The 18,500-nt window shown below is 40.4% G+C and overlaps 1 protein-coding gene across 1 annotated transcript in view; it reads right to left on the bottom strand.

Moving 5' to 3' along the window:
- spock2 (SPARC (osteonectin), cwcv and kazal like domains proteoglycan 2) overlaps positions 1-18,500 on the bottom strand; it is a 29,272-nt gene that overhangs the window by 1,795 nt on the left and 8,977 nt on the right. The window contains exons 2-8 of the mRNA XM_061039863.1: positions 13,161-13,206; positions 6,044-6,158; positions 5,576-5,681; positions 3,207-3,315; positions 2,899-3,033; positions 1,885-2,103; positions 802-864 (exon numbers count right to left, since the gene is read on the bottom strand). Of these exons, the coding sequence (XP_060895846.1) occupies positions 802-864; positions 1,885-2,103; positions 2,899-3,033; positions 3,207-3,315; positions 5,576-5,681; positions 6,044-6,158; positions 13,161-13,206 (793 nt within the window). The remainder of the gene's footprint in view (positions 1-801; positions 865-1,884; positions 2,104-2,898; positions 3,034-3,206; positions 3,316-5,575; positions 5,682-6,043; positions 6,159-13,160; positions 13,207-18,500) is intronic.

Here is an 18,500-nt window from a genome sequence, read left to right as displayed (position 1 = left end):
ATCGCACATGGCACACAGCCCAAGAAAGGATGTAATGCATGCAGCATATGTGGCAGCCAATTATGTATTCTATGAATACAAATATGTTCACGGAGCAACTGGGGGTGAATAAATATTGAGTTAGCATATTGCAGTATGTTGGGGCAGCTTAGGGGTGTATTGGGGGCATCGTGGGAGGAAGCAAGATTGGAAAGTTTTCAATTTCCAGTACGAAATACAGCTAGTATTCACACATACATGCAGAAAGCAAGGGATATGGCTCAACAGAGTGTAGCTGCACCTTCAACCTAACCTTTTTTGACACCAGACTGTCACGATCTTCACAGATGGATGGGTTTGTACTGATGTAAAATGTTTAATTTGCTTCTTTCATAATTGTGACAAAAAGAAAAAATGTGTGTAAAAGCAAATACGCCAGGACAAAAACAGAACTATCCGTCCAGTCTTTCATGAGAACATCTGAGCGTTGGGTTGGCGGACTGCCCCCTGCTCTGTGTCCTTGGAGAATCCTGACTCACAACCCAGTAAGCAAGCCAAAATCTGCAGTGCACACATGCTGACACACAAGTCCAAATACAAACACACACATTCACATGTTTCCCTGCTCGTGCATAAATGTATCATGACGCACTGATGGCTGTTTTCCTTTGCAGTCTTTCAGTATCAAGCTCTAATCCTCAAGACGATCAGATCAGACACTAATCCCTGCCTCCTGCTTGTCATCTGCTCCAGAAAAACCATCAACCAGGAAAGACTGATCCATTAAGGCTGAAATGCTCGTATGAGAAGTCAGATACCTACCGAACTTCCTCTTGCCACCGTCTAGGACTTGGATCCTCTCGAGTTCAGACAGGCAGGGGGGCTCTTAAACAGCAGAAAACACTATTTTAAAGACTTCAAGGCACAGTTAGGCACAACACACTGATTATAACAAAAAACAAAACCTGTCAAAAACAATTATTTTCACATGGTGGCCCTTTCCTTTGACATTCCACTCAGGATAAGAAGCTCAAATTGTGAAGTTTCTCGTAAGGATTCACCTTTGTTAGCTCATAGTCAACCAACTCCAGTCCTACATTTTGTTAGCTAGGACGTAACCAACTCCTTGCTTATAATTCTTTAGCTAGCAGTAACAAATTCGTAGTTTATATGTTTAGATAGTTAGTAACCAAAGCCTATGTTTTGTTATCTTGAAAGTAAATTCCTAGCTAGTATTGGCCTACATTGGCTAGGAATATCTGCTACAATTGTGTAATGCTGCCGAACTGTAATATAAGCTTTCAGCATTTAGCTTACGTTAATATTATTTAGCAAGTGGCTGAATGCTAATGTTAGCTGCACTCAGAGGCAATATGTTTCACCTTGAATTATGACCAGATATACCAGATTTTTACATTTTTACATTTTTCACGGTAGCTCATTTATCCAAAAGCTTTTTAAATATAGCCTATCAACTTCCCTGCATTTTTACAACTTATTTTTACAAAGGCTAACCTAAGCATGATATCAGAGGATAATGTCCACCATGTGTATAGCTGTGGTACATGAACAGTCAAAACTACATTTTTTCCAATGACCATGAACAATTTAAAAAATAAATTCCCTTGCATGCCCTTATCAAAAAAAACATATGCTTGGATCCCAGACCTAGTTTCTGCTTGAATAGTTAGCTGACGGGCAAAATCTCTGAGAGCTGTGAGAGAAAAGCAGGTATGTTTTAAGCTCCTTTTCTTGACCGTTTTGAACCCATATGGGGATACTGGGATGAGTGGAGAGACAAATAGTGACGGACCAGCACAGAACAGAGTGGTAACAACACCTGAGGGCAGGCTGAGCGCCTTAAACACATGCAAAGCCTACAAACCTCACATCCACAATACTCACTCTCTCTCCAGAAGCAGAGGCACCACTCAGCGGTGGAGACTTTGCCGTCCTTGTAGGAGTCGCAGGAGTTGAAGAAGGGACGAATGCAGACCTCATACTTATCCAGGTTGATGGCAGCCAGTTCAGCCTGATCCAGGTACAAGTCGCCGTTGGTGTCCAACTTGGAAAACATCCAGCCTATAGAGTCCTTACAGCTGGCCACCAGGCTCCTGTCCAGCACTGCAACAAACAAACATTGTTTTTTTTTTTTTTTTATCAGGGGACAGCTGCACAAATGGAAAATGAAACCATGCCAGCCTGCTGAAAAAAATCTCCTGTTTCAAATGCAATTCCTCTATTATTTACTTAATAAACTTACCAGTTAAATGACTGTTCCGCCCTAAAAATGGGGATTTAGCAGTCGCTAGCATTTTCCATCTAGACTTTACAGGCTGATTAAGATTTGTTGCTTTTCAGGCACTAATTTATTGCCAATCTGATGTTCATTTACTGTTGTTTTATAGCTCAATATCCTCCGAGTTTGGGTTGCGATAGTATCCTGATCCATCCAAAAGTATTACTGTCCAGCCTTGTAAAAGTTTTCAACAATGTAATTGAAATCCATTGGTTTCTTCGTAAAATGTTCTCGTGAGAGCTACAGAAGTCATGATGATGGAAGCTGCACTAGCAGGACCATGAAGAATTTTTTTCTGAGGATTTATTTCTCCTATTCCCCCTTTTGCTTTTCCGAATGTCGCAAGAGCCTTGTTCTATTAATGTTGCCTTGTAAAAGACTACCAATCTTTTTTTTCTTTCTGTGGCACCAATGAGCTTTGTGACATTACACATCAAGTGTTTTGTAGCATATAATCCCAATGTCAGCAGTTACTCCAGGGCAACAACATCCATTGTCTACAGAGATATAATAGAAGACTAGACAACTTGTTGAGACATTGTTTATAGTTTACTGCCTGTAACTTAAGTATTGTAAACCTCTCTCAATGCAGTAAGGATTCATTTAGTAGTAGCTCTAACCTGATGTAGTGCCGGCTGCAGTGGTTCTTGCCCCAGGCTTGCTATTGTTGTTCTGCTTGGCATTGGTCTGCAGGAGTTGGAACCAGTCCCTCAGACGCTCCCCGAGATCAGCCAGATCCTGTCCGGTGCAGCTCTCTGTGGAGGACAGAGAGATAGGAAAAAATATGTTGCTATGATGATGAATGTTGTAAAAATCGTGCGTGAAGAAGAAATACAGAATTAAAACATAAATGGGAAGCCTGGTCTTGCAGTGATTGAAAATAAATTCACCCTAAATACATTTACTTTTGCCACGTGTTTGATCTTACCATGTTTACTCTCCTTGGATGTAGGGGCAGCTGTTGGACAAGGACACAGACCTGAACACTTCAGGGTAAGATCCTTCCCAGTAAGACATGCTTGCTGCTCCAGCTTGCACTGCAACACAAATGCATACATCAATAAGAAATCACACATCCACACCAGTGACTTCAACAAAGGGACACAAAGGCGGTGAAAAATGAGTTATTACCGCAACACATATCAAATATTCATGAGGTGACCATCTACACGCCTTAATTCATATCTCAGACTTGCTCCTGAATGCGTTTTCCAACCTCTGCCTGCACGCAAGGTCACAAATAGTGATCCAAAAGACAGAGCATAAATCAATAAACACATGGGATTCTGTCACCACAAGCCACCAATCGGTCCTTGTGTTGCCATGGATCTTAGTCTCCTTTCCCCCCCCTGAGAGCCTCTTTACACTACTAAACTCTGGGTGTGCATGCTGTTTGTCACTATATCCCCGATGCATAGAACATTATGTTAGCAAGTCTCAGAATACACATAGCAGCACCTCACTGATGCACATCATATTTAACATATGCTCTCAATAGTTTGTGTCTGTCAGTATCACCTATGTTTGTTAATGGCAAGATTATTTTAGCAGTTTTCACTGACATATGTTATTATAAGGCATGCAGAACATTCAGTATGTAAAGCTGAATCCACACCTACATGAGCATGATTTTCACTCTTTCTCTAGGCGGACGCTGCACAGCTTCACTGCCAACGATTTGCACCCTCCACCTACACCCAGTGATTATTTCTACTGACACTCATTTTCTTTTTTAGAGAAATGCACAGGTTCATTACACTGAAAGAATATATTCCCATATGTTTAACTTAAACCTTGATTGTTTTTGACTATCTCTGCTACAGAAACTTACTGCAAACACAAGATTGACAAATTAGTACCTCATAAAGCGTACAGAGACGCATACATCGAAGCAAACAGTTGTAATTGTAGCAAATGTTGTGTTGTTGTGTTTTTCCCATCCAGCCAATCTAGGTCCAGTCTTCACTTTTCTTTTAGATCAGCCCGGCTGGCTAACTACATCTTTAGGTGTAAATATTTGGGTGACTGAGGATTCTAATGCCAGACAACCAAAACTCAACGTCAGGACAACATTTCATGACAACATCAATATACTGTAACATAGAATACCAACAACAGCTGATATTGACATGTACTTGGTTTTATGTTTTGTTATTATGTAACTAAAATCAAACATCTTCCAAGTACACAAGTAGAGTCTTTCAAAAATGATCAACATTAACTCAAAGGGAATCGTAATAGAAACCAAACTTCTGTTAGACATCATAACGTTGACATCAACACAATGTAAAAATTCTAAAACTGTTAGACATTAATCTCTTGTGGGTTAGAAGTAAGGATGTTTGGCAACCATAAGCCAATCTCATGCCAAAATGATCTTGACTTCTATTCATTATTGCTAGTTGATGGTAACCCAACTTTGTGTTTCTCACGGAAATACTTTTATTATCTTTACAATGAAAGATCTGTCCAATAAATGTGAGGGAAATTAAATTGACGCAGATTGCCAGCTGGGTGTTTGGCCTTTCACCAACTCCTGAGGCAAAAATCTGTCTTTTTAACTGTTAAATTAAACACCGTTTGCAAGAAGGTCGCCAATTAACCTCTCACAGATTGTCTTCTTCACTTTCTACCTTGCAATCTTTTTCTACTACGTTTGTGTGAGCAACTGGATGTCAATTCATTTATTTTGTCAAAGAAGATAAAGAATAACAGTATTCTCTTTTTTCATTTCTTCCCCTTAGGTTTATTTCTTTAATTTGCACTCCATGGATTGTCATTACAGGGACGTTGGTTAAGACTGAGTTTAAGAATGGTGCCTATCTGTAATTGAAAATTAAGTCTTAAAATCCTTCTTTTATGTCAGGACTGTTTCCCTCCGTCCCCTCCTCCCTAGAGCTGATGTTTATGTACAGTAGGTTGTAATGTGGCGGACACTGAAGCTTCAGTGTTTAGCCAGCTCTATGCATTCTAAACTCTCTTCATTTTTTAAAAGCATCTCCAATATTTATCTTACTTTCAACACATTTCAGGTCGTGCAGCTTATTAGAAAAATGCTGAGGCTTTTTAGGTTTTATCTGCAATAGTTTCAAGAAAGGTAATTTAATGATTTCATTCAATAGATATTTTACATATTGGTCCTTTAATCTACCCTCAATGATAAAAAGTGGGCACTTGTATATTGAAATAACGTCACTGTTTTATTTAACTTAATTAAGATACATACCCATACAAGCATATAACTCAATATTACAGAATCATTTCCAGTCCTATGGTTATGTATTTGCTTCAGTGTACCTTGGAGGCGTAGTTGTGTCCGTCTGATCCGCACACAGGCCCGGTGGAGGAGATGGGACAGGGCTGACAGTTTCCATCAGGAGACCTGAGAGCCGGCTGCTTCAGTCTGCAGGACAAAGGAGGCACAAACACTTCAGCCTCTATATGTCCAGCTGACACGACAACTGCTGAGCTAATTCAAAGTCCAGACACACCTGGACATGGAAAAAACAGCCCTCCTCAACATGGTGTGAATGTATAAGCTTATCATTAAACAGCAGGCAGTCTTACTGCACTGGTACACAAACAGGTTTTATTAATACAGCTATGGCTGACAGGGAAACGGATCCAAGAGCAGCACAATCCATTTACTGCAAACTTTACTGCTGTGTTGACCTCATGTAAGTGTGCATTAACATGAAAGATTTTTTGATGATGTGTGTGTTGTGGGAGTTAGTCAGCTCTCGGCCTGAGGCTGCACACACTCACCTGTGTTCAAGTTTCTTGCGGTTGACGCACACCGCTCTCGAGTAGCCCTGGGCGATACACACTTTGTGTCGGCTGCACTTAACCTTTTGACAGGGGTCCTTGGTGGTGTCTACATCTGGGGAAAAAAATAGAAAATTAAATGCACCTTCGCTTTTTACCTTTTTCTGCATCAGTCTCTGCCCATCGTTCGACTTTACCACAAGTCTCAAATCCCAAATCTGTTTGTTTTATTTCAGAACAACTTCAGAGTCAGTCTAAATATTTAGACCACTGCAGAAAAGTTTGTCTCGATATGCACCTTGAGGCATTTCGTGCTATAATGGGAGTGAGGTATCATTTCTGAGCATTCAAATTAGAAGACCTTATGACAGCGTTAATCAGATAGGTTTGCTGTGATGATGTAAATATTATTTCAATGTATGACATGTAACGCACGGATCATAAAATTAATGAAAAATAATATTTTTTATTCAGTTTCGCTCTTCTAAATCCACTCTGCTTAAACAGACTGGATTTGGTGGCTGTGGCTCAGTTGGTAGAGTCGTCGCCTCTCAACCAGAAGGTCGAGGGTTCGATCCCCAGCTGAGCAACATGTCCGATATGTCCTTGGGAAAGACACTTAACCCTGAATTGCTCCCACTGCTTCAGTGGCGGTGTATGAATGGGATTAGTTACTTCTGATGATACTACATAGCGATCACTACCATCAGGGTATGAATGGGTGGGTGTGACAGGCGGTGTAAAAGCGCTTTGAGTAGTTGGAAGACTAGAAAAGTGCTATATAAGCTCAAGTCCATTTACCATTTGAAGTTTTAACAAAATAATCATCTCTGTGCCTATTTTAAGGAATAGGCTTAATGGCTTGATAATAACATGACGATCTACTAATAATCCAACAATGTAGTGAAAAATCAACGCCTCTAATTGACAGAAATAACTATTTCCATTGCACTTATTCATACCTGTTATTTTGATTTAAGGGCTCAAAAGGCATTTTTGAAGGGCCCAATTGTCAACTAACAGACTGCCAATATAAAGGTCTGATTTAGGTGACCTCCTAATATGTAAACTTGGCTAGCTAAAGCCTACATCGCTAGCTCCCACTGCGCCATCCATCACGCTCTCTGCTAGCAGCTAATGCTGTACCCTGTGTCAAGGCCCCACACACACTCATATGTCACAGCTGTCTGTTCCTCACAGGCCTCTGGGAGCCCGACCTGGATGTCACACTACATTCCCTTCATGTCCCCCAGCCTTTATTCACCTATGCTATCCATCAGTACAGTGCACAGAGATACAGCTTATTCACAGAGATGCTTGTTTTCCTCCCCCCCTTGCTCTTACTGTATCCTGTTTTATGGCACTGTTATAATTTATCAGTCAGGCTTAGGCTCTCCGCTCTTGTCCTCTCCAGTGGCTGAATACATTAATGCTGCCCACATCGCAGGATTATCGAAGCGAACCGACAGATATCTGATTTGAGAAGCAAATCCAAAACAATACACCCCCCCCCTGTCATGGCTGAGCTGGTTGTATAACTGACTGACTGCTCTGACTGGGAAACAGTGCAGCTTGGAAGCATTAATGCCCAGATGCAGACTCCTCATCCATTCAGACTGTCAACAATGGTGCCTTAGTCTCTCTTATACCAGTTGGCATTGACTGTGTAAAGTATCTCACACACATCTGCCAACTCCTTGTCTGTCTCCGCCTGTCTTGTTCTTGCGTTTTTCAAAACTTCCTCTTTTTTTTTTTTCCACAGTGCAAAAGCAATACAACCATTACAATACTTTCTTAACCAAAGCCGGAAAAGGAGAATGGGTAAACAGCACATTAGGCAGGAGGATACGATGAAAATTCCCATCCAACCCATCCAAGAACCATTAAGGCAATACTTAAGGAAATGAAACCAAAAAAAAAAAGAGCACACAGACAGAGAGCAGATAATCCTGCTTTCTAATAGCAAAAAACATTCATAAATAAATCCTGTCTGTGGTGAGCGGCTACAATGCTGGCACAGCTTTGTGTTGTGAGTACAGAAGCATAAGGTGGCTGCCTGAGCCTCATGTTAACTTAACAGGCTTCCATGGATTAAAGCAGCGCCTGCAATGATGACGTTTCCATAGCAACAGGCTCTTCGAGGTCTGGGGAATCATTTCTGGGTTGACTGTGATTTGCAGCTCAATCTGTTGTTTCTCAGAACTCTCTCTCGTCTCTCCATATCTGAAACCCCTGCTGCGCAATCATGTCTATCAATCGTCTTTTCTTCCTCCCTTTCATCTCCTTTTGTGTTCACCTCCCTTCACCTCATATCCTCAGTCTTGAATCATGGTCTTCACCCCTCGTTGCACCAGCACTACTTTATATTTTACTTTTCCAAGGTCTCTCTTTTGGTTTTACACTAATGCCTGCAGCAGAGAACCTCTCCTAATTAGGCTCCCCGCGCTCCAGTCTAATCCAATCCAGATTTGCATGTGGTTTATCCCTGAAGATTGAGGATAACGAAAGCAGAGCTCAGGCCACATCCTCATTATCAACCCTCTTATCTACTATTTACCCACTCAGCCTCTAACATCAGTATTATCTTGTTAGCAAGGTAGCAGTGAACCAGACATGACTCTGGCATGTCTGTAATCTGTAGACCAGTTAATGAAAAAATAGGCTTAAGTTTCCACCATGAAAGAACAAATGAGCTGGCCAAGAATGGGAGAATAAATATGTAAACTTAAAATTGCAGACTATTATTTTGCTCCACTTGTGGGCAGTGAATCAACTTGAAAACACACTGCTATAGTGTCTATAGTAATTATAACCAACAAGGGGCATAAAAATAATAATAACTGTACTGAAATATGTTTATATTTGGTCAAAATTATTCAAATAACTACATAGCAGCTTAAGTAAGAAATGTGTAGTTACATTCTATATACAGCCCGATGGTCGAGCTTATTTAACATTCCTCCGACCTGGCCTGGCCGTTAACCGTAATTCATATTCATCAGGTGGTTGCAAACTTTTTTGTTACTGTTGTTTTGTCACTGTTGTTTTTTTTATTTATTTATTGTTGATGTGAAGCAGCTCAAGGTAGCCTGAGAAAGGAGAGTGGGAGGGGGGTGATAGTGGACACAATTGTGGAGTAGGATGGTCCCTTGAGGACTGTAGTGGCTTGTTTTTTCGAGGTTGAGAGTTGGAGTATTCCAGATGTGTAGCTGTGTAGAGTGTGTAAAAAGAGATGGAGATTGGGAGCTAAATTAAACACTGAGGTGTCTCATAGAAATCTACTGCTCTTGTTTGTGAGCAATCAAAGCACCAGCATCTATCAATAGCCTAAAGAGGTATCAAACTCTAGACCTTGTGGAGTGTGGACTCAGCGCGTTTCCATATCACCTTGGTGTCTGCAATTGATTCGAAGCCATTGATTTGCCAGGAGGTGTCCATTCACCATTCACCTGGCCCTCTCTGGCTGAGATAAGCTTTCAGGAAAACCAAGGTACACTGGAAGGCTTGTGTATAAAAGGATCAGGTCTTCTGTGAGTGCTGCACACAAAGACTTAAGAGTATGTTCGTGTGTGGATGAGTCCAACATTACAACTGTTCTCTTACGGTGTTTACTGTCTTCAGACGAGGTGATTCAATCAGCTCTCTGATTGATGAATCGACTGAAAGAAAATCGACTGCAAAATTATCCTGACCTCTCCCTCAATCAGCACAGAGCCGGCTGAAGTGGAGTGTGGGGCCTGAATGCAAATTTCCACCTCAGCGTGAATCTGGCACGGTCTGCCTGTGTGTTAGGAGCGCTGACAGTTCAAAAGCTCTGTCTTCCTCTGCACAGCGGTGAAGTGGTCTTGGCTGAGAAATGAGGCCTGTAGGCTCACCCAAGCTCGCAAAGTAAAGACATCACACTGATTCAGAGACGTCTCAGAGGGACAAATCTCTCTTTTGCTGCTTCGCTTCATTAGGCCACTCATAAAGGACGGCAGATCAGTGCGGGGAGATAGCACACTTTTGTCAGAACCAGACTAAGATATCGATAAATGAAGGGCTTTATGCTGTGTGAAATGAAAGTATGAAGAACAATTCAGCTGACAACCTAAGGCATGAATATAAAGCTTTCCTTAAGTTTCATAAAAGCTGAACACACGCAGTTGAGAACTAATCTATGTTGATTGGGCTGACTCTGGACCCACATTTGGTTTATTATTTCAACCCTGATGCCACACAAAAATGTAAATATCTGATTTGACTACCATGCAAAGCCAAGGATTGTGTTCAATGTGTTCAACCCTTATCATCCAATGCCTATGGTTTTTTAGATTCTAAAATATTTGTGCAAGGCTACAATGGTGTGGTCAAGGTCTGGAAAAGAATTATAGTATTAATGGAAAGTAATCAAAATGAAAATAAATACATACCAGTAATTTTCTTTAGCTCTCTCTCATTTTTTAAACTAACTGGAGTACACGTGGCTCCCTCTGCTCCTCACTTAAATTATAGCAAGTCATCCAGATACTTCACTAATCAGCCATATGTTCTCATGCTACAATGAAACCTGTGCATGAGCTCTTTGTTATCGATTAACATTTGAGAAACACAAGGTTTCACCTTCAGGTAAATGACAACTACGAACTTGAAATTACAAGCAACGGTCTTTTTAGGTGTTATTTCTCCTCGTGTTGACAGTGTGAGGTCAATATTCTTGTCAATCCTAAATGTGGTTTCACAAATGTCTTATTCGTCGAAATCTAAAAAGACGAATGAAGCCCTTTGGATGTGGAGCAACATAAAACACATAAAACCACATTGCACTATTCAGAAAGGTTTAGGTGCACCATGTGTGCGGGCAGATGATTTTGCAGACTTGAACCCTCGTCTATGTTTCTTCCAAGGAAACGGCTTTCCCTTTACAAATAATACAAAAAAAATACTGTCTTCATCCCCTGATTTCACAATTTCCTCATTATTAAACTGCTTTAGAGTTGGGAACTTTATTAATGTCAGTCACTTTATACTGAATCAGTGCAAATTAGCCGGCACCCCTGTCTCACCCTCTTCCCATGCATTTACTTCTCTCTCCGGCCTTTCATTCGAAACCATAATTAGTCCTTCACCAAGCCCTTGGAAATTGCGCTAATGGACTCTGCCATTCAGCTGACTTCATTTAAGCAGCAAATCAAGCAACAATGGCTGAGGACACGACTCTGTCATGACTTCATCTTGCAGGGGCTCAATTAAGTCGCAGAAGGAGTCTATGAGGAGGAGGCCTCACACGGTCAGGCCGAACGCACGGCTCCTGCTCCCGAGTGCAGGAGAAAAGTAGGAAGTAGAACGAAGTGGTGATGGGTTGATGTCGAGTCGATGTTTGGTGTTTCCTTGGGGAGGTACATCAGATGTGCTGAAGCAGATAAAACTGAGCGCTAACATCTTTCAGATATTTTTTTTTTTTTGGCTGAGGAACTACTACAAGTGTGGACAGCGAGCGGCTGAACGTATGTAGCACTGTCCCATGCGATGAACTGCCGACGCTCTGGGAGGCATCGCAGTTCAAATGAAGGCCACAGGTTCTGTCTCCATGCTACAGTACATGTTAATGACATCCAGTTTTAATAAACCATGTGGCTTTGCTTTTACTGCATCACCATGCATTCAATGCATTTATAACAAATACATCTCCAACATGTGTGGAATTATCTTTGTGTCTCAAACCAGAGCGCACACTCAAACATTATGAGGACATTAAAATATGTTTTGTGTATAAAATGTCGAGATGGTGAAGAAGGCGAAAATATAAAAAAACATCTGCATGATTGAATGGTTTGTGCTAACATGTAATCTTTATGCTGGTTGTCTTGTCTTGTTAGCTTTAGTTTGCTCTTGATAGGAGACGGATATGTGAGATATTATATTTTATCATTATGAGAGTGTTGCATTGTGGGTTGTTTGTAATCGAAGGCTTCTATGCCAAGTTGTTTATCAATGTCTCTTTTCTTCTAGAACCCAGAAAAGCGTTCCTCATATTTACACATCGACATAATGTCATACTGAGCTGCATCTTGCAAGTAAACACATGAAATCCGACAGATCATTACGATGTCAGAGCTTCCAGACCGATCAGCAACTGAAGAGATAATAGGTGCAAAAACTGGAGGGACATGAGAGAATATTTGAGAGTAAAAAAGGCCGCCACAGACAACCAATCCAACTATGTTGGAATTTAAACAATTTCAGGCTAGAATATCTGTTTGATAGTATTTCATGAGTAAAGGTCAAGAGTGTTTTTAATAAATGTCACCAACATTGGCAATCACAAATGCAATAATTCCCGCTTTTCTTTTGTGATGTGATGACTTTTGAACAGCAGTGTAAGCTAGGCAGTGAAAATGTTCACTTTAGCTGTTGTCTAACGGTACATGAAGGCTTTTCATGTGTGTCTATTCATGGCCCCATGTCCTATTCATTGTTCTGATTCCTGCCTTTTGTCCCTACACACCAGTGTCTCATCTGCAATTATTCTGACCTTTATTTATATACTGTCTATCCAACATCACCTTGCCAGATTGTCATTGTCTGCTTAGTGTGTTCATGCTTTCCAGCCTTGCTTTCCTTGTGTTTGCTTACCCGCTTTTGATTTTTAGATTTTATGGTTTTGCCCTTGATGGATTTTGCTGCCTCTCTGTGTATGACCTACGAACGTTTAAGTAAAGAACTTTTCATTACAAACAGTTTTTTGTGTCCTTGACTCTCCTCTGAGTCTGAGTGTGGTTTTGGATTGTTACACAATCATGATCATCCTTTAAACAGGCTCAATCAGAGATATTGAAGATGTATAAGAAAGTTTGCGCCCACATAAATACTCATTGCCTTCAATGCATTCGAAAAAAAAAAGTTTTTTTAAGAAACAGAAACAAAATTTATAAGTATGAAAAAGGTTAATTGTTTTTTTCACAGTGACTTGTTATGTGCATGAACACTAAGTACTTTTTCTATATGTACATGCTTGTTCAAAATGCACATATATGCACCAACATAAAGAAATAATACAAGTATACATAACATAAAACCTTTTTGTCAAATGACATTCAGGAAAAATCTGAAAAAGACAAGATACTGAGACACTTACTGTCATTAGAGCCTTGATTTTCATCCCAGGTACGAACATAATCATCCTGCAGAAACATAAAGAAATCCATCAGGTTTTTGCAGCACAGAAGAAACCCACGGCAGGCATATATATGAACAGTGATGTTGATGGTAAAACACGTTATCACCCGTTTATCTTCATATAGAAGTGACGTTGTTTCCATAGCCATTGCACATAGATTATAATGTGTACATTAGTTTTGCAGCGTGATAATTAGCCAAGTGAGTCTCAATAGACAGATGAGTATGAACCGTGGCTGCGTGCATCTGTATGGAAATGAGCCCAAAAATCTGCACCGGCTGCATATATGCCAGACATATGGCATTGTCTTTCAAATTCTTTGTCCTTTTTACAGTTAATTACAACATTAATCGTTCTCATTAAAATGAGCATGCAGAAGGAAGATTTAAAAGTAAAAAGAGTGAGGGAGAAAATGGACAGAGGAGTGGAGATAAAGACACAGAAAGACAAGGGTATGAGTCATGAATGAAAAAGACATTTAACAAAGGCAGCTGGAGGAGCGTAATAGAAAAGCTGGAGAGAACTGACCTCTACCTCCTGGTGAAATGACAGCAAAGGAGAGAAAAAAAGGCAATATTAGTGAAGAAGAAAAAAGTAACGTAGGATACAAGGTTTAAAGATGCATTCATTGTGAACCCCGTGTTCATTTAATCACCCCTGAAGCCCTCTTTATACATGAACCATACAAGACTTAAAGAGAGACAATCAAAGTTAGAGCACCCAGGTTAAAAAGTGGACATTTAAATCTCCACACAAGGTGATTCTTGAGTCTTTTTTGGAGGGCTCGAAAATCACGGAACCTCAACTTTCATTTGATTAGATTCAAACATTGCTTTTCTTTTATTTACGCATGGATGAATACAGAATGTCAACTTTTCAAATGAGAAAACCAAGAAAAAGGCACAAAAAGTAAGAAATATCTTGTGAAATAATTAGAACTTTGTCAGTCTGTATGACCATATCACTCATGATAAGAATCATAATATGTTTTCAGGGCTTTAAATATCACATACATATAAAAATATATTTGCACTGACAGTAAAAAATTACTTCTCAAACCTATATTCTACTGAGGAAACTAAAGAAATAGGATATAAATCCTCAAATATAAAGATTTTTTGCCTTGATATAAACATGAATTTTCCCATTGGGATACATAATATCTTTAACAAGAAAGTCCAAGCAGAGACAGGGTTGTGAAAAAATGCACAAAAAAGAACAAGAAGACTCCAAGCAGAAGAAATTGAATCAAATAAGTTACATTCAGCATCATCATGTGCATTTACTGGTTAAATAATCCTTCATCCTGATCAGTAGTCTTCCATGCTACTAGAATAAACTAGTTTGAGGTTAAACCAGACATACTTTAGATTGGATTCTTAAATACCAGGGTTTCCAGGGGAGCAAGTAAAGATAAAAATATCCCTCTGTCTGAAATAATAAACATGAGTTATATCAGGATATTTACAATCGGCCATCTTCCCTCCTCCTCAGCGATGACTTACTCATCACTGTAAACATTTACTGTACTGAAAGCGTGTGCCGAATAGCTCCCAGGAAGGCGATAAATCCTGACACATACGTAAAATCGACAACCCTCATGAAAGCCGAGACCTTCTTCTTTGACCCTCACAGTTTTATTTCACGGAGGTAAATATTTTCATGACTGACAGGGACTGCATTCGAGCGCTGAAATCCACCACACTTTGCTAACTTGCTGCAGCACCAAGCCAAGGCTCGCTGGTGGAAAAAAAAATCTCCTCCAGTAGGCATGTGACTGAAGGTTATCTCAACAACCCAGTGCAGCTCCCTGAATCATTACTGGTTAGGTTGTTCAACCTTGTTAGGCCTGATGGAGCCACGTACGAGCAGGACAGGACCTCAAACAGTTTACGACCTGGCCATTAATCTGACGCCTCCCATGCCTCCTTTATTGATGCTCCAGCTCCTGCATTATTTAGCAGCCTTTCTGTATTTGTGTTTCTGCCAGGACCGATGAGGGAAAGTGTCCTGCTGCGCTGACAGGACTGGAAATCAATGATTTCATAAAAGACAGGCTGCAGAAAATGTATTCTGGGAAAAATAAATCCTCCTGAGTGCACAATGCAAGACGTGCAGAGCACGGTGACAAGTTTGGCACACAGCAGAGGAGTTATATCACTCAAAAAATGTGACTCACAGACCGAAATCCTGGAGAAAAAAATAAGACTGCAGGTTTTTACTCAGACATGATTAGAGGACGGAAGCTTAGAGTTGAAAGCACTCTGCTGTATCCAGGAGCTCTGTGATTTACCTGATAACATCACAAAGATCTCCTCCTGATAAACAGAGTCGGGAAGCTTATACCTCGGTATCAAACATCGCACTGCTCACCTTGCTGCCGAGCTCAACAATAATAATTGACAGATTACAATCTGTCATATCTGTGGGGTGATATGATGAACCTTGTCCATTGCAAACACAGGCCAGCAAAAAAAAAAAAAAAAAGAACTGAGGGGGATTGAAACCTGCAAAAACACAAACAAATATTTTGCTTTTCATTAGGATCAAAAAAGGAAAAACAGGAAACTGGTTGATTGGTGTACGTGAGTCTATCTGACAGCTCTTGTGTGTGACTGACAGGTGTGTCAAGGTAAATGTCAGCTGTCAGAATCACTCCTCTCTGTGCTTATCCCGAGGGGGTTTGTCCATGGTGACAGCAGAGTGCACCACTGCCTCATCAGTGACAAAGGACACTGTATTAACACTCTCATGTGGGCATCTGTGCACTCTGAGAAGGACTAGGGGAGCTTTGTTGCAAACGTTACAATATGATCTAATAAGTAATTGTTATTGAATGATCTTTGTCAGATCTTTGTTGATCTTACCCAACAACCAATCAACAGCTAGCATTCAACAACTTCCTTAATATTCCATGGTTACCTCCAGCTAATGGTAAAGTTATGTACTATGTAGCCCAATGTGTGTCAGCTACTAAATTAGTAGTAAACAAGATCGATTTAACTGAAATCGAAGAAAAATCGCAGTGAAGAAATCTCGCAGGGGCTTAAAAAAAACCCAAAACAGCCGAATGTAAAATTTGCTTGAAATCATTTAATCACTGTTCAGTATGAGTTTAGTGTAGCGGTTCAGCTTGCCAATCTGCAGTTTACTGCTGAGACTTGTTTTTGCTATCAAGTAGCTTTAAGTCACATTCTACCTCGTGATGTTAAACAGGCAGGGAGAGCATGTATGTGTAAGTCACTCAATGTTTTGTAATTCCATCAGGTATTGGTTATTATGCATGGATATGTAATGTTATTTTTCATACATATATATATATATATGTTACATGTATTTATTTATTTTTTTAATTAGATGTATTTCACTGCCACAGGTATTAATCAGGTGTCTTGTTTCAGATGCAGCATTAGCAGGAAATCATCTTTTTCAGCATGCAGCATTGACACCCCAATTTATACAGGAAGTGCACTGTCTAGTTTACGGCCTACTTCTGTCTTTTCTTGAGGCTTTTGGTCTACGGGCATGTTTTCAAGAGAATCCCTGTGAATGCTTCACTCTACTACAGTGGCTGTTTCCCCTGCTTGAGAAATAAATGACTGAACAACAGCTGTAATAAGTGTGTCTCTACCTTCTTTACAACATTACACAGAGGGACAACCATTACAGAAAAACACGGTGTTTTCTTTGGCCCTAGGGGAAACAACTGTTGCTTACTTTTGTCTCTGGAGAAAAGTCTCAGCAATGTATGAGCAGGCTGGCGAGCTGTTTGATTCGACAGTCACCTGCTTTGCAGAACAAGATGAAGTGCCGTTCTACCCTGAATGTCCCCCTTCACTCTAATCTCCCTCCAGGCTGCCTCGAGGACCGGGCTGCATGCCCAACACTTCTTCAGAGGTCCCCTCTTTTTCATCCTTTCCCCGTCAAATCCATGACAGACAAAAGGTCCTTATGCAAATACAAGAACCCTCTAAAAGAGGAATGTCACTGGGAGAGGAGGGTGCAGAGAGGATCACCGTGTACAATTAGGAGTTCTCTCATTGATGGAGAGCATCAGTTTGCTGATGGTGGAAAACATCCTAATTTTAATCTTTGAAGAGTTAAAAGGACTCTTGAAGTGGGATCTGGTTTTAAAAAGATATTTAAAAGGAATATTAATACACTTAGAATTTATTCTACACTGAAAAAAAAATCTTGTGGTAGCAGACTGCTGAAATCAGATGTGGTAGATTCTGTTATAGCACAAAACATAACCCTTAAATCTGATGAAATAAAGAAGAAAAATGAAAAAAATTCCATTGCCTTGAGGTAGTCTTTGGCAGCGATGCTACATATAGCATCGTATTACTTCCTCCCACTTTGAAAATTCACATAATGACTGTTCACAGCTTTGGATTACAGATCACATGAGACATGCCTGAGATGAAACAAAACCCCCTGAACAATATCCTCACCCTATATGTTCGCCTCTTATCTTCTTTCACACTGGGCTGCAGGGCATGAGAAGCAAGCCCGCTGATTCCATATTTCTGCATGCACACAGAGCTCTGAGCTGAAGCATTGCAGCGCATAGCAGAGGCAGAGAATCAAACGCCGAGAGTCTGGGCTGCATCCTTTACAAGACAGAGTCAAGAGCGAGGCTTATGTAAGAGAGCAGAGAGGACCAGGTAATAAAAGGTAAAGCGGGGGTTAGTACTTTTGGGAAACGGATCGATAGACAAAATAAGTGTGAAGAAATAGCACTGATAGAAAAGTGAAGCTTCCACCTGGTCGGTGAAGATAAATGTGAGGTGTTGTGAGTCAGAGGAAAGAAGAAAAATATTTTTAAAGAGTAAATTAAGCTTACTCTTCTGTTTCCCTTAAGGCAAAGCAGCAAGTTGTGTGTCAGGATCTTATACAAGGCATTTTGTGCACAGAGGTTTGCCCCTCAGGGTATATGCCTTTAGATAATAAGATTGTTGCTGTGTTTAGTCTGAGAGGAATAACTGCAGACACTACTCAGGGCAAAAACGGAAATGCTAACATTGTTATTTTGGTAATATATTTTATAACAGTTCATTTTCTCCTGGAATGAACTGTTATAAAGCAGGAGCTGGGGATCGAACCCTCGACTTTCCGATTGAGAGAAGACAACTCTACTTAGTGAATCCAGTGTATGGGCTTTTGCTTTATTTTATTTTAGAGGACAGCTATAGAGTGACAGGATATGTAAGGAGATTTACTGTAGACTATAGAGGATGGCATCCACAAAAAAGCGTCCAGACCAGGAATCAAACCAGCAACTGATGCAACAAGGAC

Source organism: Labrus mixtus, chromosome 6 (genome assembly GCF_963584025.1).
Source record: "Labrus mixtus chromosome 6, fLabMix1.1, whole genome shotgun sequence".
Taxonomy (NCBI): Eukaryota; Metazoa; Chordata; class Actinopteri; order Labriformes; family Labridae; genus Labrus; species Labrus mixtus.
Note: the sequence above shows the minus strand (reverse complement) of the source record. Positions and strands in the feature narration are given on the sequence as shown.